Here is a 22,889-nt window from a genome sequence, read left to right as displayed (position 1 = left end):
GTAACAAAGTTTACCCAAAGCAAAGATAAAGGCCTGATTTTACAACATTCTGCCACTATTTTAGAAGTGGAGAGTGAGTACCATAATGCCAACAGAACCCCACAGGGATAAATCCTCCAAAATATGCAGCACACCAACCCTACACAATGGCAAGGAAAGCCACTAGATTCCACAATAATACATCTTACCTCATCTGAGCTTTCTAATGGGGAAGAAAAGTTTAGAAGAAAAGAAGAATGGGAATCCAAAATGCAGTGATAAAACCCAGCTCCTCAAGAAGCCACTCCTTGCCTGTTCTGTTCACATATTGATCAATAAATACTCTATATGCAGTATCACATTATGCTTACAAATTATTTCTAAACTTTCTAGACAGAGAATCTTTTTGACATCCTGCTTACACAAAGGCCAAAGCTCTGAAACCCCAGTCACAATCAGGAAATACTGCTACCACCACAGCACATACATGTCCAAGACCCACAGGATGACTTACATTGGATTTCCTCTCCAAATGAATGTATAACCCAGCAGTTCTCTTAATTTTTACTATTTCTGTCCAATTTCTTTCTTTCCATTCTCTCTTCCCTCTGTTCTCCATAACACTAACACCAGACATAACAAATACAGTGATGATGTCTCTCTGCCGCCAATCTGGTTGACTGGGCCAGGGAGATCACACAAAGGACTAAGCTCTGATATTAGGATTTGCTTCTGAAAGTTTCCATTTTCTTAAGCTTGAAGACAATTCCCTTGCGTGCATAAATCCTCTTTAATATATTAATTTTACTTTGTGTTCGCAGGTATCAGTGCAATAAATATTTTGTCAAAAGTCTGTTTGGTGCACTGCCCAGCAGATTGAAGCGTAAGGGAGTGGTTGGCCCAAAGCACCCCTGGGATTTAAAGATTTCTCCTAGGATCTAGCATTTCACAATGTGCCTTGCCACTGTAGGACATGGTCTGGCTGTGCCACTCTAGCAGATACAAGGAAAGACTTTTAGAATAATATTCAATAATGCCGAAGCCACCACAGCAAGGAAAAACTACTGCAAAGACTAAACATTGCAAAATTTCTTCTTTCTCCTCAGCCTGCCACACAAACATCTGCAAGCCTTGCTCCTAAAGCTGTCATCAGCCTGTCTTGCACACAAGCACAGCAGCTAAGAATGTGGTTCCTAATATGCTCAGCTTCTTCTCTCACTACCCCAACAAATTGCCAACACCCTACATGGGCTGAACCGTGCTCCCCAGTCTGTGGAAGTGAGCCCTTCCTCTGTCTCCACCACACCTGGCATTTTTGGATATGCATGGCTCAGCTGTTTGTTTTCTCTAGGGCTGGCAAAGCAAAGCAATTTTGCAGGTCACATCATTATAGGTTGTGTCAACTCTAGGTAAGTCCCAGGAGCACACTAACAAGCTCTTGTGTTGCTGTAGAGCCGCTAGCAGAGAGGAGGCTTCCCGTTCTCAGTGTAGCAAGAAAAAGCGTTTATTATTTTGATTTCCATATATATATAGACTTTTCAGAGGTCGCCCAGATTGGTCAGTCAGAACCCTCCCCCTAGGCCTAACTGGCCAGGCCTGAACTGTCCAAGTCTCAAGACACTGTTTGAAAAACATCCAGACTTTATCTTTGTTTATAAAACACAGCAAAATGTTCTCACGAGAAAGACCTGTGCTAGCCACACTCTTGCTTCATCTCTTCGCATCCTGTTAAACCAGCCCTTGAGCAGATTTGGGCAGAGGAAGATTTCCAAGTAACTGCTTCTCAAACCACCACATGAGATGGTGGAAGAAAGATCTCTCTCAAGTGAGTATCTTGCTGCTTGGGAATACCTTACTTAGAGAGAGCCCAGCTACTTCTGTCCTTCCTACTTCCTGTTGCATATAGCCCTGTACAACAGGACAGAATTGATTCTTACTGGCTGACCCAATCTTAATGAGTAACACCAGTAGAAAAAAAACCCCATTATGACTGTTTCATGCTATGTCAATAGCCACGCTGAATTGTTCTGGCAAGGAGAATAAAAAAACAAAACCAAAAAAATTCCTAAGCAACAATCAGAAATGAGCAAAAATCCTTAATGAGACTCTGTGTGAGATCCTACATTCCACAGAAATTCAGCAAGTATATTTTTAATTGTCAAATAGTTTCACAACACACAGGTAGCAATTAAGTATTTTTTTCTTTTATTGGAGGTGTCAATGAACTGTTACCCTTGTTCTGCTCATGCTATTCAAACACATGACAAAATAATTCTCTCCACCTCCCTAGATTTACATATTATTCCAAATGTTTGCACTTCCTGGTCATGCAATGGGAAATATTCCCATGAATAATCACAACAGTCATTATAAGTACCCCTACGAAGAGATATTTCTTCTCTTCTTCTAGTGTTTGCAGAGATCAGGACCCAAAAACCACTAATGTGCTGCACTCAGTTTGTTCCAAGCTCAGCATATTTAAATAAAACAGCCCATTTTAAAATGAATACTGTAACAAATACCTCCTTTTCTAAGGAGCCCTGACACCAAGAACCCCTGGCTTCATGTAGGTCCTTACAACTCTATAATGAGCTCCTGGGAGGTCTCCAGGTTTTTCTTTCAGCAATGGGGGCAAATTCCTTAGACTCACTTTTCTGGTCCTTGAAGCAAATTATCAGATGAAGAAAATGATGCGTCTGTGAAAGTAGAAGGAAGATTGTATAATAGGCAGCATACCAGTGCACTGACCCCCTTCAACCCACAATGGGAATTCAAACCAGCATTTCCAGGCTGGGATCTTCTGCTCAATGCACTCGTGCTTTGGTTTTCATCAAGAAGGGGTCCCTGTCTCCAGTGCTTACTGCCCACCTCTCAGCCAAGTCAAACTCTCATGGCTCTGAGAATGCAGGCTAGGTACTTATCCTGGCCCTTGAGACTTAGTCACCACTGGCACAACATAGAGCAGAAAAAGGAGCATCTCCATGCACAACTCCCGTGAGCTCTGCTGGGAGCCACCTGTGGCTACAAAAGCTGGCTCTGAATTAGTCACAGGGTGAGCCAGGAATGGTCTGGCAGCACACAAAGAAGTTCTTGTGTACACCAAATTTTTCTTCTGTGAATGTCTCCATTTACTTTTGAAGAGAAAAAGTTGCAGGTTTGGAGGGGGAGAGAAAGCTGTTCTGTTGTTTGGCTTTTTTATGAGAAATCTTTCATATAAGATATGGAGGATACAAAAAGTCTAAAACATTACTTTTTCATTGTTTTATGTTTTCTAAAAATATAGCTTTTTTGTTTGTTTCAGGCTTAGCTCCTAATAATTTCATTTCATGCTCTCAAATCCTTACATCAGGGAAAAAAAAAACCAAACAGAAAAACATAATTGCTCAATTCATTTTCTCCCAGGACTCATAATTCAATCAGCTTCCACAATATAACTGCTACATGCAAAAAAAATTCTCCAAAACTTGAGAATACCTGTCTTTGTATCTTTTCTAGTTCACTGGGGTTTTTTAATTGCTATTCTATCACCTTCTGTTTTATTTCCTATTTCTTAAACCATCAGTTTATCAGAAAAAAAACCCCAAACATACATTAAGTTCAAACCAAATTGGCAAAATACTGTAAGTTTCAAAAACAAATCAAAGAGGAAGCTTAAGTTCCTGTCTTTGTTTTATTTATTTCTATTCTATTTATGTTCTTGTTATCAACTTGAGTATGTTCTCAAATATTTTTCTATCCTTTAGACAGAAAATGTCCAAGTACTTTGCTGCCTAAAGAAGGCTGAGCAAAAACCTTTGGTTCAGTTGTCTGGTCAGCCAGAATAAATACACAAGAACTCCTCCAATGGAAAAGCTGTGACTTTCAAAGAAAAAACAAACCCAACTGTAGTTATGAAGGTGATTCACACCCTTGCCTTTAAATATACCTGACAAGCATGTTCTTAAAAGGAAAAAAGACATTTTACTTGTGTTTGTTGAGCATTTGCATTCTCAGCATTGTTCAGTCGTCAGCATGAACTCCTGGTCATGAGTGCCAGGAGTGTGGATGCCCAGGTCACCACCACAAACAAAAACAGACACCCTGACATCCAACACAAACATGGGATGGGGAAGGAAGTTATTTAAATGAGTGGCAAATGGACTGAAAGAAGGAAATACAAACTGCATCAATAATAATCCTTTTAACATAACATCTATATTTTCCCCTCCTTGTTTACAATGCACAGTAATAAATTTTGCAAATTTTCAAAGAAAGAGAATGATGCTTTTACTTTGGAGAAGTCAGGAGCTAACAGTGTGAGATAGCTTGCCCAGACACTGCTAGCTAATCAGAAAGAAAAAAAAAGTGCCATTTAATAAAACCAAAGAACAGACTCCTATCTTAATAAAGTCAGGCATGCCCTTACCAATGTATTAGTCAGACAGGCAGCTCTGGATTCTACATTTAGAAATGTAGAGAATCTTGTATATATTTGCCTGGGCTTGCAAATGCCAATATATCACATTTCTAGCAATGTTTTGGGCAGAATATTTTGTATGAGTTACACCATCAGAAGAGGTTTATAATCTTGCTCAGTTGGCAGCAAACTTTGCTTACACATATAAACTTGTCAATTGTTCAAATGTAAAACAGAATAACTAGGACACATGAGCAGAGAATTGCTTGATTGTATTCCATTGTCCCTTCTACAATTCACTGAAAACAGCCACTCACAGCTCCACAAAGAAAGCTACAGTTTGTCCAAAAGATAGTAGAAAAAATGCATTTACTCTTGCTACCAACTAACATGAACATTCAACTTTACCAGCAGCCTTCATAGTTATCCTGAAATAAATTTAAAATGTGGGACCTCCCCTCTTTACTGAGTCCAGGGTGAGTTTAGCTCCAGCACTTGCAGAATACTTTTACCAAACTATCACCATTCATTTTACCTTCACAACCATGCTGAAAGCTGCAAATTGTTTCTGGAGACCAAGAAAGTATTTTCTGGCTGGACCCTCAGAGGATGATCTGTTAATAATTCAACAGCAAAACATATCTTCTTGGGTAAAAAGTGAGGAAATGGATATTAAAAAAATCAAAGCACAAAGTCTATCTTTCATATATTCTTTTCTCCTATGCTTCTCTTAGCTTGAGGCATCTCTATTTCTCATTTCACTAGAAATACCATCTAACTCCTACTGCCACTGGGAAATTCCCACTGATGGAAATAAAAGTTGGATCTTTCATGTAAGATGGGATGGGAAGGTTACCAAGCCTGCCTCTTCCAGTAACCCACCAGGGTTTAAGTAACAACTTCCAAAAGCACAAGGATCATCCATCTACTTTGCTTCTTCCTTTAGCAAGTCTCTTTTTAGATCTGCTGTGGTGTAGGTGCCCAAATCTGCTGACCAGGCATACTGGACATAGCCAATCTCATCAGGAGCAGATTAATAGATCTGGTGTTTTAGAAATTGTAGCAGATGGGCCAAAATGCTCACAAACTTTATATGTTTTCTGTGGTTTTACTGATGTTACTATGCAAAAATATATATCAAGGGCATTTTTCTTTCTTTTTTTTTTTAAACAAGTTTTTCATTCAGACGATGAATTCTCTTCAAAACAATGAACCACGTATTTTCATAGCCAAAAGGGTATCTGTCAGACTGCAGAAACACTGAAAAAAAAGTATGACTGGTCAATGTCTTCTCCCCTCTAGTCTGAGACCAACTTCAAGGCCTGCAGCCTCCATTTCTGCCACAGCTGACGTAAGAATAAAGTAAGGAGATAAAAAGAAAATTATGTCTAAGACTAGTTTCAGAGTCCAAACTCAGATGAAAAACATGATTTAATGAGCTGAGTAAAAAGACTGTAGTTGCACAAGGAGCAGGTGAACTGCAGACAGAAAAGTCACAAAAGAAGTGGGCAAATGAGGTTATGAGGGGAAGAAAAAGCACTTGGTTGATTTGTTTTCCATAACTTCGAGTCACCAAGTCACTACAACCTAATTTCTCAGCATTTAAAATTAAAGGGTAGGCTTACTGGACATTTCAAAAGATCTATCCAGATTACCTAAAGCAGCTATTGCTGGGGCTTAAAAAAAAAAAAATTAAACCATGGATTAAGTGGTTAAAAAAAAAAAGTCTTTCCCAAGACAAGCAATGTGGTAACTTCCTATTAAAAGCTGCTGGCAACTATAGCTCTGTCAATCACCTCAAGGATCTGTCAAAACACAGATATAACTGAAGCAGGCTTGGGGAAAGGAGTTATACTTTTTTTTTTTTTTTTTAACAAACACTAAAGGCAACAGCTGCCTAATCTTGTTCAGAGCTATGCATTCAAAAAGGTATCCCATTTGCCTCAAGAAAGCCAGTGTCCAAACAGTGTGGGTGGGAGAGACAGCCAGACAGCACTGGGTGCTCCCAGGTCCCCCATTACGCAGAGCAACTGGAGGCAGAAAGACCAGGGGAACCTGTTAGGCAGGAGCCAAAGTTCCAAAAGGACCTGTCCACAGCAAAACGTGCTGGAATTGAGGAAATCATCCACAAGATCCACCAGAGCACTGTTAGCTGCTGCTGCCTTCAGCAGGGCATTACAGGTTAGATGATGGGAACAACCTACCCAATGTCATGGCTGTAAGCAGGAGGACAGATCAGAGACCCCTGGAGGTCTCTTCCCACACAAATTACCTTATGATCCCACACATTTGTTTAAAGACTACAATGCAGAGAAGATAAGGCAGCAGGTCCACCATAATTTATCCTGAACCGGCTTTTCCTCTCTCCTCACTCCAGGTTAGGTTTTTGCTTTTGAGATGGCTCATTGTGGGCTCCAGTACCAGAGCAAAGGCTGTGTGACCTCCTTGGTGCTGAGCCACACCAGCTCAAATCACTGTGGCAGTGCAGATATAGAGGGAAATGCAGTTCCTGCAAGAATAAGGAGGGACTATAGTCCTGCAGTGAAATGTCTGAAAATGAACCTGTGCCTTCCTCAGTGAAGTGGAAGCAGAAAGAAAAAAAGGCAAGTTAGGGACAGCACTGGCACAGATTGACTCAAGGACTTCCCACGTCTTCCTTAGTAGGTCCCAGAAGTTGGTTTCTCAACCCCATTTTCCCCTCACTGTCCAGCATCATGCCTTGCCTTAACCATCTCATGTATTTAAGGATCAAAACCATGTTGTTTACAAGACACATGGTCTGACTTCAAAGCATAGTATCATCATATCCATTCCAAGAGCCAGCTTTTGAAGGCTCAGTCTCAGCTAGCACCAAATGCAGCCAGTGAAATATCTGGAGCCATCAGAAGAGACAAGATGTCTCCAAAGAAGGTGGATTTTGTCAAAGCAGATAGAGCAGAGCCAACAGAAGAATGATAATGCTGCAAGTAGGGAGGTAGGTAGGCTGACAAGGGACAGGCTGTTAGGGGCACTTTATCAGACTGGTGTGATCCTGGCACAAAGCCACTGGTGGAGAAGATGACAAGAGCTTACATGCTGGCAGGAGCCTTTAAGCAGAGAGATAGCGTTGAGAAAAGGTCAGTCATGGATAAAGGCAAAAGCCACACTTGCTAAGTTCACAGAAAAAGAAATTCAAAAGGCAGGAAGCAAAAAGCCCTGAGGAATTCACTGCAATAGCTCAGTTTTGTTAAGGAGAGTTACAGTATCCCAGTGCTGCAGTCTGGATAAACCCGAGCTGGCTTTAATCTAGGAACTCAAGTCTCTTACTGCAGCAGCTCATCACAGGCTCCCTGAGCGGCAAGAGGAGTTAGACACTGCTGAAAACCATAATTATTGCTGGAGTTGAAGAATGCAAACCATACCTGAGCTGGCTATACTTCAAAACTAGCTCAGATACATTTATGTTCAGCTGAAACACATGCAGGAAAAATCAAGAAGCCCAAGGCTGAAACAAACCTTAGTCATCTTGTAAAAGCACTGAGACCTGTGGTTTCAGGAAGGGAAAAGAAAGGTACCCCACAAGATAACCCTTCCCTTTCCACCTCTGCTTTTTCAGACCAAGAATAGGTCACTTCTACAGATGTACTTCTGGGCATTGCCACAGAGGGAAGAGAACCTACCAACAAACAGGAAAAGGACCGTACTGACAAACATGCTTCAGTAGAAGATGCAGAGTTGCCTTGCGGGGAAAATTTCATCTTTTCTTACCATAATTTGGAAAGAACAAACCTGCAAGAAGCCACATACAGTACTAAAAGCTACAGGTAACATCACACAAGAATCACTATTTTGTAGTTTATTGAAAAAAACACCATATAAACCACGAGAGGCTCCAGTTCCCTTCTGTTCAATCACAGCTAGAGTTTGCATGTCATATACTTAGACTGCAAGACCACAGACTGGGACAGTATGACATGTCTCCTCTTATGCTTATTGACACATTGGGCCCTGCTCTCACGTCCTTAGTTAACAACCAGAGCAAATAAAGTTAGCCATTTAAGAACTATTATGCATTTATGGCTCCAGATTGAAGCCATACACATATCTAAGTATCTGCAATTGCAAACTCACCACAGCTCCACTAAGGCCTTCAAAAGACTTAAGCATGCAACTCATTCATGAAGCAGTCTGAGGGCTGCCACAAAAAGTAATTACTATTGCCCAAGTGGTGAGAAAACAGGTAAAGCAAATCCAGGCAGGTTTTGAGCAAGAATTCTTTGCCTGGCTCCCTATTTACAGATTACCTCTCATTCACAAGTAACCTCGTATGTGTGAATTTCATATAAGGTTTTGCACTGTGAGAGCACCTATGGACTTCAGCTCCAGCTCAGCACTGCAGTGCCCAGCACATCAATCTGACAGAGCCACCAAGTTCTCTGCCCCAAAAGACCTGTGCTCTCAAACACAAGGCAAGGAAGCTTTCCAGCCTGCAGCCATCCAAGCGCCAGCCAGCCATCCCTGCTGCTCCAAAAATTACCACCACAGGTGTCCTTGAAGAAAAGAGGAGAAGAGAAAAGGTGCAGAGCAAACACTGAGGCTCAGGGTAGCTGTCGCAGATGACAAATTGTGAACTACTTGAAGGGAAGGTTTGGCAAGTCTGCAGCACACTGGTAGGGGAGCACAAGCTTCAGCTATGTAGGTACCTGCACGTTCAGGTGTAAAATGCTGGGGTTGGCAAGGTCACGGGTTTTCAAGTTGGGATCTGCAGGTCCCCAAGTGATCAGTGAATTCTTTCCAAATGGTCCATAAAAAGATAAAAGTGAAAAGGATCATGTACATCTGCTGTATTTTCACTGGAAACTCAGCAATCTGCAAACTAAAGAAAGCTGAGGATCATCACACTTGTGGCTTGTTACTCACTGGGACAGGAGGCAGCATAAATGACCCAAGTCCTCAGGAATTGGAAATGTGTGTGCAAGCCACCAAGCAAAAGTGTTCCCAGCATAAAAAGAAAGTAAAAAATTGAAATAGTATATCCCAGTTATTAAATATTGTCCTAACTAGTGGGAAAAGTTCTGTCAAAATTATTTCCTTTCTGCCCAGTCACTCATCACAAAAATCAACACTGAAGACTGTAGCTCACTTTTCTTCCATCTCACCAGATGATTGGTGCCTAGTGGCTCCCAACAGACAGGACATGTTTTGGCCTTTCTCTCAACACAAACATTGAAGAGACTGGAAAGACAGCACTGGGATTAATTTAAGTAACCACTGAAACCTGAAGCTCAATGATTATCTGAGCAGAAAAACTGTAAAGACTCATGTGCTCGCACACATATAAATCTGCTTTCCCCCTTTAAGATCAAATATGTCACTGAATGAGACTAGTTATTGACAGAGAAAAGCAGAACAATGATAGATGTAGTGATTCTGACACTAAAACATTTTACAGCCATACTGCACTTGAAAGGCAGCCAAGAAGCAAGTCCCTACAGACCTTCCAACAGCTATTTGGCATCAGCTTCACTGAGGAGCTCTATCTGTACACCTCTAGCAAAGACAAACTAACAATTAAAAAATACCTTGGAAACAAAGCCAAAGAACTTGAATTAATAAGAAATCTATAAAATAAAGGCTACAAGCTATTGCCATAAATAAAATATGACAAGATGATAGCCACTAATTCCTACTCAAGGAAAGAAATTAGAATGATTGTAGGTCAAGTTGCCTACTTTTTATGGCTTTATCTCTATTGAGGAAGTATTAATTAATACTTCCTCTTCATACTTTTATTGAAGAAGCATTAATTAATACTTCCTCTTCATAGTTTTCCTGAAGGCACCTACAAAAGCTGGGTAAGCTCTTCTGCTATTTATTTCTCAGACTACTGTACACATCAAAATAAAAAGTCGAAGAATACTAGTCCTGATTTCCCAAGCTTAATTCTCAAAGGGCTCCTGGTTGAGACACAGATGACCCACTCTGGGATCAACCAGGAAGATATTCCTCTGGCAAATCCTCTGGCAAATAACAACATTCAGGCAAGTACAAGAATATATTACATGCCTATATTCAAAAATGTGAATCCTCCCACCAGACTCAACTTACTATAAGCACATGTGGGTATCTGTACCTTGTTAAATCAAGACCACTCAAAGTAATGGAAAACCTCTGTTCATACAGCACATAAAACACTATATACACCCTCACATGCGTCTATATGAAGCAACTCCAGCTGAAAATCACCCTAAGCTTCCAGCATGGAATGCTTAAGCACATAAAATTTCTTTGAGAAACACTGCAAAGCTTCATGGCCCTATGAGCCCTATGTTCCTCCATCCCCACCTTGCAGACACATCCCACTCTGCTGAAAGATGGAGAAAATAACACATAGCTAGACCCCCTAAGAAAATGCATTAAGCACTACTGAAGTCTCCACTTTTCATAAAAACACAGCAGACCTGACACCTATCAATCTTGCTTCCCGACCACAGGAAGTGCTACTTCCAAGATTATCTGTTCATTTCACTAAAAGTCTGGCTGGATGGCTTGCTTCCCTTCTCTGTCTCCCACTCTTTCCAGATGTTCATATTCATAAAGGAAGATTCCCTACAAGGCTAACATCTGGTCTGAAGACAACTGCTAGAAAAATAAACTTTTTTCTAGAGCATCTAACATCGCGGAGATTTGGAGTTATTTTTCTTCCTGTTTTGATCCACTGTTTAGCCCTTTGTGACTCTTCTTCTCTGCAGTTTCTCACAAAACTGTAATTTTCCCTCTAACTGCCTAGGATTTTTCAATCAGTAACACCAATAAGATATTTCTTTTTATCCAGTAGGATAATTGTGATAAGTCAGCAATAATGGCAGCAAAGTTTTGTGTCCTCAAGGCTTTTTCCCTCCCCACTTCACGAACAGTGGGTGAATGTGCCCTTTTAAATTCTCTTTTCTATGATTAAACCAGGGAAAAAATTCCTTCTCCTTTTTATTTGTTTTTAATAACCACTTCTGCTAATAATGTCTACGATGTTAGAAACTGTATTTGCTTTAAAATAGATCTTAAAATCCCAGTTTTCAACTGCTTAAACCACCTTGAGAACATGCGACTAATTAGGACATCCCTACAGCCCGGGTGAGTTGCTAACTTTCCACAACAGGACCAGGGTCACTCAGGTAACATCAGGCACTGTAAACATTTGTTCAGATTCATCCAGATGTCCATAATTTACTCCTCCTTTGAGCCATATAAACACTGAGTATGGGACAATCCACCAGGACCTCCTTCCTGGTGCTGTGGATGTTTCACCCTCTGCTTTGGGCTCTCAAGATTGCCCACATCAGCCTGGACCACTCCACCAGACAGACACTACTTGCAAAGCCTCACCAGGAGTAGCAGCCACACCAACTGGATGGAAATCTTCACAGGGGTGCTGACCTCCTTCTGGCTTCACAAGCCAGAGCATCTCAACAGCATCCTCAGATTTAGCAATGTGTACCATTTTCCCAAGCAGAGATGGTGGAGACAAAGGAGGCCCCAGGGAAATCCAAAGAAAACACTCGGCTTTCTCTTAATGCCAGGTATTGTTATTTCATCTGTCAGTGAAAAGAGAACTTGTTTGGGCACTAGCCCTGCAATATGCACAAGCAGGAGAGCAAACATTTAATGTCAGTCTGCTGGAATGGGAGTCAAGGGCATGGTCCAGTTCCACATAGCCTGAAGAGTGGCTGAAGGGCCCAAGGGCAGGCTGAGGACTACTGGCACCCAAAAACCATTATGAATCCTTTGACTAAAACACCTTCCCTAAAAGAAAAGCCATTAAAAAAACAGAAAGAAAAAACCAAAGCCCCACAAAAACCGAAACCCCACCCCCAAAACTAAAAAAAAAAACCAAACCACCAAACATACAGAAGTTCACTGCAGCATCACATGGAGCTTACAGGACTTCAGTTACTTCTTTAGAATTCAAGCACAATACATGAACAGGCAATGATAAACTCCATTTTTGTCAAGTTGATCTCTTTATAAAAGGATATAAATAGTAAACTTTATGCATTGCTATTGGTGCAGTACCAGGGCTCTGTAACCTCGTGAATCCAAGGATATTGTTAAGAAAAGGTAAGTAGACGTGATAAATTTATTAGGCCATTAAGTCTTCCTCCAAACAACCGGGAGAAAGGCTGCTGCATCCAGAAATCTATCTAACTCTTACATATTCTTAGCATATAGAAAGATATCCATGGATATTATGACTAAAGTGGAAAATACAACTATAGTCTGAGCAAGTGAATATTAATTAGTTTTTCTTCTTGAGCTAAAAGTTTTGCTAGACTCGCGATAGGGCTTTTTTAAAGAACAAAGAAAAGTTTCCATTAAAAAAAAACCCTCATTTTATAGCCCCTCAATAATACCTAAGACTCTGTTGCCAAATCTCAGATACAATGGCAGCACCCAGCTTGTTCCTAACGCTAATAATACACTGCAAGTTTTACAGCTCCAGTGAAAACACGGTCCTTGCAGTTTCGGTCCTTCCCAGGAGCCTCTGAACACCAGTGAGAGCAGACATTGCAGCACATGCAACTGCAAGGCAGCAGATAAGCAGGAGTTTCTGGAGCTGCACTCACTGATGAGGATGGACACAGCAATGCAACTGCCCTGCTACCAGTGCAGGAACTGAGACACTTGCTCAGCCACAGACCAGCCCCAGGTCTTCCTCTCCCAACACATACTGTTATTGCCCTTCTGCTGGCACCAGAAGGAGGAATCTGTCTGTCCCATGGTTAGCCCAGTCCTGCTGGCCACTGTGTTTTAGTCCATGTTATTGTGAAAGCCATTGAGTCACCATCCAAGCACCCCATCCTGCTCTCTGAGTGGGATTTCCCATACCAGGGCCAGCAATGGGTCCTTCAGCATTCTTGTCCTCCTCTGAAGAAATGTATGAGCCAGCATATGTACCCTCTGAAGCACAAACAGTTAGTAAAAATTGCTTAAAACTAAAGCTTCTGGAAGATACCCAAACCAAGCTCTTCAGGTAGAAGCATTTTCCACAGTCACAGTATAGAGATTTTGTAAAGAACAAGTTTGTAGTTGCTTCCCAGAGTTTAAGTTTGCAGTGGTTTGCACTTCTAAAAGAGCAATCTTTGACACACCTTCATGTCCCTTTCTTAATCATGTGATAGTGGAATTCAAGGTTAAGCTAAAAGGCTGCTGTGTTTTATTCCAACTTTTGTTGATTTGGTACCCCATCCTGTCCCCTTAAGGAAGAACAACAATAGTCTCATATTACATGGATTAGAAGTATATTCAGCTCCAGAAAATACACTACAGAAGTCATTACTCTGTGCATTAATTTAGTGCACAGGATAGTAACTTTCTTTCATAAGAAAACCAAAAATAGCTTAATAAGTTCTGATGGTAATATTACACCATTGCTTTTTTGTTACAGAAAAAAAATGCAACTAGAAGAACTACTAATCAGATTCCCTGGGTAGTTATTGACCTTTGAACGTGTGCTTCATTGCTACTGTGGCTCAGAACAGGAGCCCAATTAAAAAAGGAGATGTGAAGACCTGCTCAAATATCAACAGGAAAACACTTTGTTTCTTCAAAATATATGTGTTTGTACATTCTTTACGTTCAGATATTTCTCATCACAAGTCTCAGGTGAAATCCCAAATCGTAAGTGGAGGGATCAAGTACAGCGGACAGAAGAAAGCATGTTTACATATTAGGTGAAGGGATTTTATTCCAAGAATATAATATCCTTAAAAATCTTTCCAGATCTGGCCCACCCAGGGAGCAGTTTCAATATCAGAAACCAGAGACTGCAATAACATTCCCAGCAGTCAACATCATTAGAAAAATAATCAAAACATTTATGCTTTTGTATTTAAAACAAAGAAACAAACTTTGGAGACTACTTGAATTTTTAGAACCCTGTTAAATTTCTGTTATTGCAGAAAATTATCAAGAAGTTTCTTCCATCCTCATATTTCACAGCCAGTTTCTGCAAGGGAAGCCACCATCTGGTTGCAGTTTTTATTTTCTCTGAACACTTCAGGCTTTCCTTGACTACTAAAAGAAAAGAGAAGCCTGCCTATTACGTTTGCTGTAGCCAAGGGAAGGAGTGATGTTGCTCAGGAGGCAGCATTTGATGCCAGGAGTTTTGGAGGATACCCAATCCATCTGGGTTACACCTTTTCTGCTACACTCTCCAAAAGAATGTCTCAAATGCAGACAAGAATGTGGTAATGCTTTGACACATCCTGCTGGGGGACAAGCTGCGATTCTCCTGGCCTGCTGAAAGAAGGACAGTTTTACCATCTACAATCATGGCCTGAGAAAACAGCACCAGAATTGCTGGGAGAGAGAGCCATCTTTGCTATCATTCCCTTCACAAAAGAGCTGAAACAAAAACCTGCCAGTCAAGCCCAGGGACAGCAGTGTTTTCAGACACAGCTGACCCTTCCTAGAGCCTTTCTCTGTGCTCTAAAGGAACATTCCTCCAGGCTCAGGGGCTGTAGCACCTCTCTCATGGAGGCAGACTGAGAAGAGTCTGGGGAGGCCTTCTAGTACCTTTCAGTACCTAAAGGAAGCCTGCAAGAGAGCTGGAAAGAGACTTTTCACAAGGGCATAGAGTGATAGGACAAGGGAAATGGCCTTAAACTGAAAGAGGGTAGGTTTAGAGCAGATACTAAGACAAAATTCTTTACTGTGAGGGTGGTGAGGCACTGGAACAGGCTGTCGAAAGAAGCTGTAGGTGTCCCATCCCTGGAAGTGCTTAAAGCCAGGTCAGACAGAGCTCTGAGCAACCTGGTCTAGTGGAAGGTTCCCTGCCCACAGAACAGGCGCTGGAACGAGATTATTTTTAAGGTCTCTTCCAACCCAAGCCATTCTGTGAATCGAAACTCATCTAAAGCAAAATATTAAACCATGGCAACACACATAGAAGCTCTGTACTTAGTCAACTAAAATAATTACAGTTTGACAAGTAAAATATTTAACAACATGCCTCTTGCAAATTACAAAGACAGGACAAAAGGGGAAACACAACTGAGTTTTCATTACACAAAATGGTAAAAGTGAGTGGGCAGGATGGAGGTGCCTGAGACTGGCAGATCCATGGTTATCCATTGCATGGCCCCTGGACACCTCATTCACCTCAGTCTTTTTAAAACCAAAAATGACTATGTGAAAAAAGGAGAGCAGGACAAATGGAAAGGTGATTTAGTGACTGGTCTGGTGGCACATGATGCTGGCAGCCCAGGAACCCATTTAAGCACTGGGAATAACACCTGACAAGGGCTTCATTCAGTGCTCACCCACAGTGCTGCTCCCCGGCAAAGACAAGGGCCCTTTGAAAAAGGGAACGAGGAGCATTTAATTAAAGACCAGACCCTCATGCACAAAGAAAGAGATGGAGAGAGACCTCTTGCTTTGTCAAAGCCCCACAGCCAAGGGCTGCTCTCAGCCACCACAGTTCCCTTACAGCATTGCTTTTCACACAGAGCATACACTTAACTTGCAAGGCTGGATGACTTATTTGCCACCGGAAAAGATGCTTTCCTATACAATGGTGCTCTTTGTGGGGAGGAAGGAGGTGGGGAGACAGTACTAGCTGGCTATTAACCTTATAAATCCTTCCCTCGAGTTGCACAATGAATACCACAGATCTGTGTATTTGACTTTGCTTGCTCAAGAGAAGCTGCTTTGAGTGAAAAAAATGAAATTAAATAGGCCATATCTTTCCTTCCTTTGTGTTTTTTTTCATTTTCACAATCCATTTTTGACAACTAGTACTAGCCTTGCAGGCCATCCACAGTTTTCTTTAAAGAGCAGAAAGCAATTCTGACTCCAAGACTTCACTCCCACAACACAAGCACAAACCACATACTGAGAAATCAGGCACTTTATATGCAGTCCATACTCATTTAGCTCGTCTCTGTCTTCTCAGTCTCTGAAAGCTGCTTTTACAAATTACATTAAAGGCCCAACCCAACACTTGTGAGCAGTGAAGCTCTACTCAAAGTTGGGAGTAAATTCATAAGCACTTCAGCCTGGCCATAAGCTTAAGTTTACCCTTTCTTTTTTTCAGGCTGCAATAACCACCTCACAAATATAAAGAGTGCTTAGTGAACCTCTGATTGACTCTAGGTTGGAGTCGTAAAGAGAGGGAGGAAAAAAAAATTTAGTTTAAAACCACTGAAGTTCCCATGGTAATACCACAAGGCATACAAAAGGTGTAGTTGAGTGTGTGGTAAAGTCATCGGAGGTTTTATTACTATGAAACCTAATGCTCGTCACTGAAAAGAAATTTTCATTATATAAAGGAGATAACTGGGAGGAAAAAGAGGAATTCATGTTTTATAAATGTCTGTAGATGAATAAAATTAGTGTCCAACAGTCTACACTTCACGATAATCATCCACTAATGACTGAAAAACTTATTGTGAAAATTACCGAATCTAAACTGGTGGGGTGTTAATTTAATTTTTTGGTGGCATGAGAGGATATGGCAGGGAGAGAAAAGAAAGGGAGCACTTAGCTCCAACTCCCAGCGCGGCAAAAAAAGTTTCTCCCCCTACGCCTGGCCAAGCAGGAACAATGCACAACAGCCCGGCCCTGCCGGCTTTGCTGAATTATAACTCCTGATAGTTAGTTTAATTATTGCACATGCATTTCGTGAAAACTCAATCTGAACATCAGCTTCTAATTGGAGAAATTGCTCTGAGCATGACCAAAGGGTTATTATAAAGTTTGGTCACTTCTTTTCAAGCAATCTTTACAAAAGGGCACGGCCCTTCTGTGAAGCGTATGAAAACCTCTCAAAGATGCCCATTGTCCATGACACAGAAATCAAGTGCAAGAGATACAGAAGGAAGACTCATCTGGGAACACAAAAGGCAATGAATACATGAAAATGAGGTGGAACATCCTGCTACACTGACAGCACCTTGCACAGAAGAGCTGAAAAGGCTAAAAAAAAGATCAGCTTCCAGGATGACAAATATTAGTGAGTGCAAATGGAAGGTGTGTCAAAAAAAGAAATCTTATTAAAATACTAATGCTCATTAAAGACTTTAGTTGCAAAAGCTTAGCAAAGTTACAAGAGAGCTTCCGAAGACACCGCATTTCAACATTGGACCTATAGATTTGCATAAGGTTTTGTTGACCTCCTAAATCAACATACTAAGCAAGTGCTGGTTTGGGGATTTTGTTTATTCAAAGACTGCTTGTGTTTCCCAAAGTTTCCCTTCAGCCAACTTAAAAACCTCGATACACCCAACAATTTGCTAGTATCCAAACAACTTTGATCACCGCAAAATTGGTCACTGAGCAAGCTTTTATGGTGCAACCATTTAGTTTAAGAAAACTGCCAGAGGAGTAAGTTTAAAAGTCACACATGAATCACTTCATCCCCCATACCCTCCAGCCCTAAGATATCAGTGCTATAGGCAAGTTTCTCATGTGCTTCATATTCCTGCTGTATTTAATTGTAGGTCTAATTTTATAATTCAAATCTTCGAACACTAGAATCTCATGCGGATTTTAATCCATTCCCTTTGTAGCTCAGGTACACCTGCACCGAGCACATTAGGACTGTCCAGTCCCTGTTAAGTACAGATTATACTTTCATGAACTTTTCATTATCAAGCCAGGCTGACTTAAATGTGGAAAGACTATTCAGCAGTGAGCCTCTCCTGGTTTACATTTTACAGTCCCAGCAGCAGAAAACATGCTATGCACACTAGAGGTTTAGTATTCCCTCCTCCTCACCAGCTGCTTTTCCCTCCAGTTATTATCTCCACAGCTATCACAACCCATCAGACTGGCCAAGGCTGTGGACCACAATGAACAAGAAACACCAGCAACATCAGCAGAGGTTTGAAAGTCAGGCTGCAGTTGTGATTTCTGGGTCATTTTAGCACTTAATGATACAGGGAAAGAGAAATGTTGTCCAAGGCTCTCTGCTACTTGTGCATGGAGGTTGTGCAGCTGAGGAGACCTTTCTGTCCCTTGTCCCATGCTAGACAGCAGCAGGAGGTTGGGATGCTCCTCCCACACCACTCTGGGGCAGGCAGCTGGTCATCCAGCGACTCCATCCCAGCTGGACTCCAGCGGCAAGTGAGGCAGAAATCTGCCCCCACCTTTCTGCAAACAGCCAGCCAGCCAAGAAATAAGACAATAACCAACCAACAATCTATCAGAGCATTGTCCAGGTATTCCAATGGCCCTGGGGTGCAGAGAAAGACCCCCTGGGTAAGTCTCCCATGCACACCCCCACTGCCCAGACATGGTAACCCCTATTCCCGCCACAGCACGGAGACTACCAGCTGGACCAGAGCAACAGAAAACAGCAGCTTCACCTTCATCAAAAATACTGTGCCACTTTTTCCCCTTGACCCCACCAGTTATTTATTAACAGGAGTAAAATATTACTATTCTGCTACTCCCAGCAGGCAGGTTTTCCTATCAGCCTAAGATACCAACCACTTTTATTTAGAAGCTGAAAAGCTTTGGGACTTTTTGTCTGTGTGTTATTTGCTGCTTTAATGAAACAAAGTAGATAATAAAGTGTGAGAGAGTTCCTCAATAAGTCACACCCATTCACACATTAGGTACGTAATTATGTTGAAAATACGATTACATGCATTTAAGCAGATGCTCATGCCCACAGGCCAAGCCCAGTATTTTGACAATTCTTTAACTACCTAACTTTACACTAAGCACAAGTTGAATCAACTTAGATACAAGACCTGAATTATCAGTCTGGAAATGGAAAAAAATAAAAATCAATCAGTTCCTCCCATCATAATTAGCACAGCTAAGGTACCAACAACAGGCAAGACTCCAACAGGTCCCTGCTCTTCTCTCTTAGCCATTAATCAAATACTGAGAGGCATTTGCTATTTTTGAACTCAAATGAAAATCTTTGGCTCCAGTCTTTTGTAAGTTTGCAGCAAAGATAACCCCCCGAGGAATGCATATTATTTGCACACCAGTGAGCTTACTTATTAACATGAACTTCTAGCAAAAGTTTTGTTTCCGTATTTTTAGATGGGCCACAAAGACCTGTTTACATTCCTTGTGTGGCTTTAGTAAAGTCAAGGTCAGAATGTACCTTTCCACTGCACTCCTGGGCAGGAGGCTGAGGAATGTCACCCAATGGGCAAGGTCCAGGAATTCCCCAATAGTCAAACACTGGCCCTTACACTCCATCAGGCGACAGGGCCAATTCAAAAGCTCTTCATCCTCCATCCACCTGCAGTCAAAAAGCCCACATGAGCTAGGCTGAGCAGCTGCCACTGACCATTGCCCAACTTCTCACCCTTCTCCAAATAGTGATGGAGCACACAAAACTTTTCTGTCACCACAACAGGATTAACCACCTGCTCTGCAACACCGTTTTGTCATCTGAGGTTCAGAAGAAAATTTTCTACCATGAGGAAAAAAGGTCCATCAGTTCATTTTTAACAGGGCAGCTTGTCTTGACCTTCCCTCTCAGCACAGAAAAAATGGTAATATTCAAGTAAGTCTGATGGGGAAATAGTGAGTGACAGACAAGTGTCTGACAACTCTGCAAGAGACAAGACTGCAAATAACTAGAAATGATAACTGCATTGCTTGTTCAAAAGGACAAAAGCAGCTAAAAACATTCAAAAGCCAGATTAAAAACAGGAAACTGGGAAGCATTGAATATTCATGTTCCATTATTTTCAGGAACCTTACTCAGCTAATTTTTTAAAAAAGAAATGTATGAAGCATCCTGTTTTAAGGGTCTGAAACTCCCAGCACAGAGAGACCATCTCTAACTTTGTGACCTGTTCATGATGGCTGCTGTATAGGATGTAGATGATGTAAGTTGTACATGAGGAAAAGACAGTTTGCCTCACCATCACTGCTGCAGTCATGGGAAGTAACAAGGCCAGCAATAAAGCATATCCTCACAATTTTCCTTCTCTCTCTGTAAGAGAAGCTGTATGTTTCAAGCTGTAAGGTCGAGTTGCCTTAAATCCTAAGAAAAATTTCTGCTCTGTTGTTCTTCACAACTCCCCAGTGTACACACCAAACAGCCATAGCTTTATATGTTAGGGTTGGGGGCGGGGGGCTTTAGATTGCTTTTTTGGGGTTGTTGGGAACTTTTTTCATGTCATAATAAGTGCTGAAACATTTTTGCTTTCCATGCCAGATTTTTTTCGTTTTTCGGAAGACATCTCTACAGCAACACTGTGACACAAGCTTGATCTAGCAAGTAGATCCGAATATAAAGTGAAATATTGTTTTAGCACACCTGGAAATACTAAACCAAACTTTTAACTCCCGAGCCAAGCGGCCCCGGGAGCACGCCGCGGGCGGAGCCGGCCCGCAGGAGGCCAGCGGGCATTTCGTCCTGCAGCGGATATATTCCAACACTTCCAGCTCCTGCTTTTAACCTCACCCGCTGAAGGGAACGGGGGGGACGCGCCTTTCCAAGCAGCCCTACAGCCGCGGCCGGCAGCTCTCCGGGAGAGCCCCACTCAGCCGCATCCCCGTAACGCCAGCTGCTCCGTCCCGCCTCACCCCGTCGCGCACACCCGCTCCTGGGGGCTAAAACCCCGCGGCGGGAAGGGCCGCCCGTTCCGCCCCCGCTCCCCGAGCCCGCCGGCACCTGCGGCGGGTGCCCCGGGGCAGCTCGGCGGGCCCGGCCCGGCCCGGCGGCACCTACCCAGGCACTTGATGTGGAAGCCGCTGGGGGGCTTGAGGGAGCGGCGCGCCCAGCCCTGCCGCAGCACCTCCAGGTGCTCCTCCTTGCCCTGCACCAGCAGCACCTGCTCGTCGATCCAGCCCAGGAAGAAGGTCTCGGCCACCGCCGCCGTGGCCCGCCGGTCCCAGAAGTGCTGCATGTTCTCTCTCTTGAAGTCCGCGAAGATCTCGTAGCCGATGCGGTGGCGGCCCAGCTCCGCCGCCGGCCCCTCACAGGCACTGGCACCGGTACCGGCACCGGCCCCGCCGCCCCCCGGCCGCCCCCCCCCGGCGGCGTCCAGGACGATGGCCAGGGAGTGCGGGGCGATCTGCAGGTACCTCTCCGCCCTGCGCGGCATGGCCGCTCACCGCCCGCCGCCGGGCACAACCACGGGCATGGGCACGGGCACGGACATGCCTCCCCGCGGCCGCGCTACCTCCCGGGGCCGGCTGTCCGCGCTCCGCGCCGCTCCGCCCCCACCGCGGCCCGGCCCGGCCCGCTCCGCCCCCGGCACACCCCCGGCGCGGTCCGGTGCCTCGGGCGAGGCGGGGACGCGATCCCGCCGCTGCCCGTCCCGCAGCGGGTGGCGGCCGCAGTGTCCCGGCCGGGAAGTCCGCACCCCCTTGCAACCCACCGCTCCCCGCTTCCCTGTCCCTGCACAGGAGCACCAGAAAGGAAACGAGCCCGGTCAGTGTCGCGGCCGGTGGTTTAGATTCCCCTACGCCATCCCCCCCTCCCGCCTTCGGGAGACTCTCACTCTTCCCTCCCACGAGTGTTCCCCAGCCACACCCAGATTATCCAAGCAAGTCTCATAATTTCTTATGGTTTTGTTTCCTCCAGTGGGTACACATCTGTAGGTAACATACCCAGTGAGCAGCATTGACTGTGCCGTGTCCAAACGCCTTTCTCTTCACTCGCTGTAGTCCTGTGTCATAGCGGTACTGAAATGTGATGGTGAAGGAGCAAGTGTAAGGTTCACTCCTAACTTCTGTAGCTTTTTTCCAGCAATTTAATATTTTTTCTCCTCTGTGTTCTGGATCACCAGCTGCTTGTGAGGCTCAAGGGAGAGCTCAGCAAAACTGAGCAAGGTGCAAGCAGACCTGGAGGGGGTCCTTGCTAGCACTGCCTGGCTTGGGTTATGCATCAAGGTGGTAGGTGGCTTCTGAGCTGCAGGTGCTCGCAGCAAGGTGCTGGTTACACTTGTGAGAAGGCAGATTTAGGAACTTCACTCCTGTCTTCTACAGGAACCCTCAAACCCATAGCAAAACTGAGTCTCATTTCTGAAAAGAGTTTCTGAGGGCTTGAGTTTCTGAATGATCTGTAGCTGTTGGACACCTTGGTGGTGTGTGAACTGTGGGTGGCCTCAGCAGCAACCCTCGCCTTGCCCCAGGGAACAGGGCACCGTGGCACCTGGGACTTGGGCAGTGAAGCATGAGAATGCACCAGAAAGGCAAAGGACACAAAGAAAACTGCTGTAGAGAAGAGGGGGCAAGAGAGGAGGCAGAGGAATGGTGAGTGAGGGGAGAGAGCAGGCAGCAGCCCCTCTGCCGGGCAGCAATATGAGCGCTGCTGCAGTCACATTCCATGCTGTGCACAAACTACGTTTCACCTGTTGCTTCTGAGTTCACTCACGTCAATATCCCTTGACATATTTGGCCCCCTTAAACTATCACCCATTCGGTTCTAACCTCATTCAAATCCTGTGTCACTTTCCAGCTGGCTTCATCCAATTCCTTCTCTGGGTTTCATCCAGTTCTGTCACTGTACTGAGTGAGGAAGGTCAAATGTACCAGCACCCCAAAGAGTTTTACAAGG

At 43.5% G+C, this 22,889-nt stretch overlaps 1 protein-coding gene across 1 annotated transcript in view; it reads right to left on the bottom strand.

Moving 5' to 3' along the window:
• STOX2 (storkhead box 2) overlaps window positions 1-21,541 on the bottom strand; it is a 143,825-nt gene extending 122,284 nt beyond the window's left edge. The window contains exon 1 of the mRNA XM_085058746.1: window positions 21,057-21,541. Within this exon, the coding sequence (XP_084914872.1) occupies window positions 21,057-21,432 (376 nt within the window). The 5' untranslated portion in view covers window positions 21,433-21,541. The remainder of the gene's footprint in view (window positions 1-21,056) is intronic.
• Window positions 21,542-22,889: the final 1,348 nt, after the last annotated feature.

Source organism: Lichenostomus cassidix, chromosome 4 (assembly GCF_008360975.1).
Source record: "Lichenostomus cassidix isolate B80296 chromosome 4, HeHo_3.0, whole genome shotgun sequence".
NCBI lineage: Eukaryota > Metazoa > Chordata > Aves > Passeriformes > Meliphagidae > Lichenostomus > Lichenostomus cassidix.
Note: the sequence above shows the minus strand (reverse complement) of the source record. Positions and strands in the feature narration are given on the sequence as shown.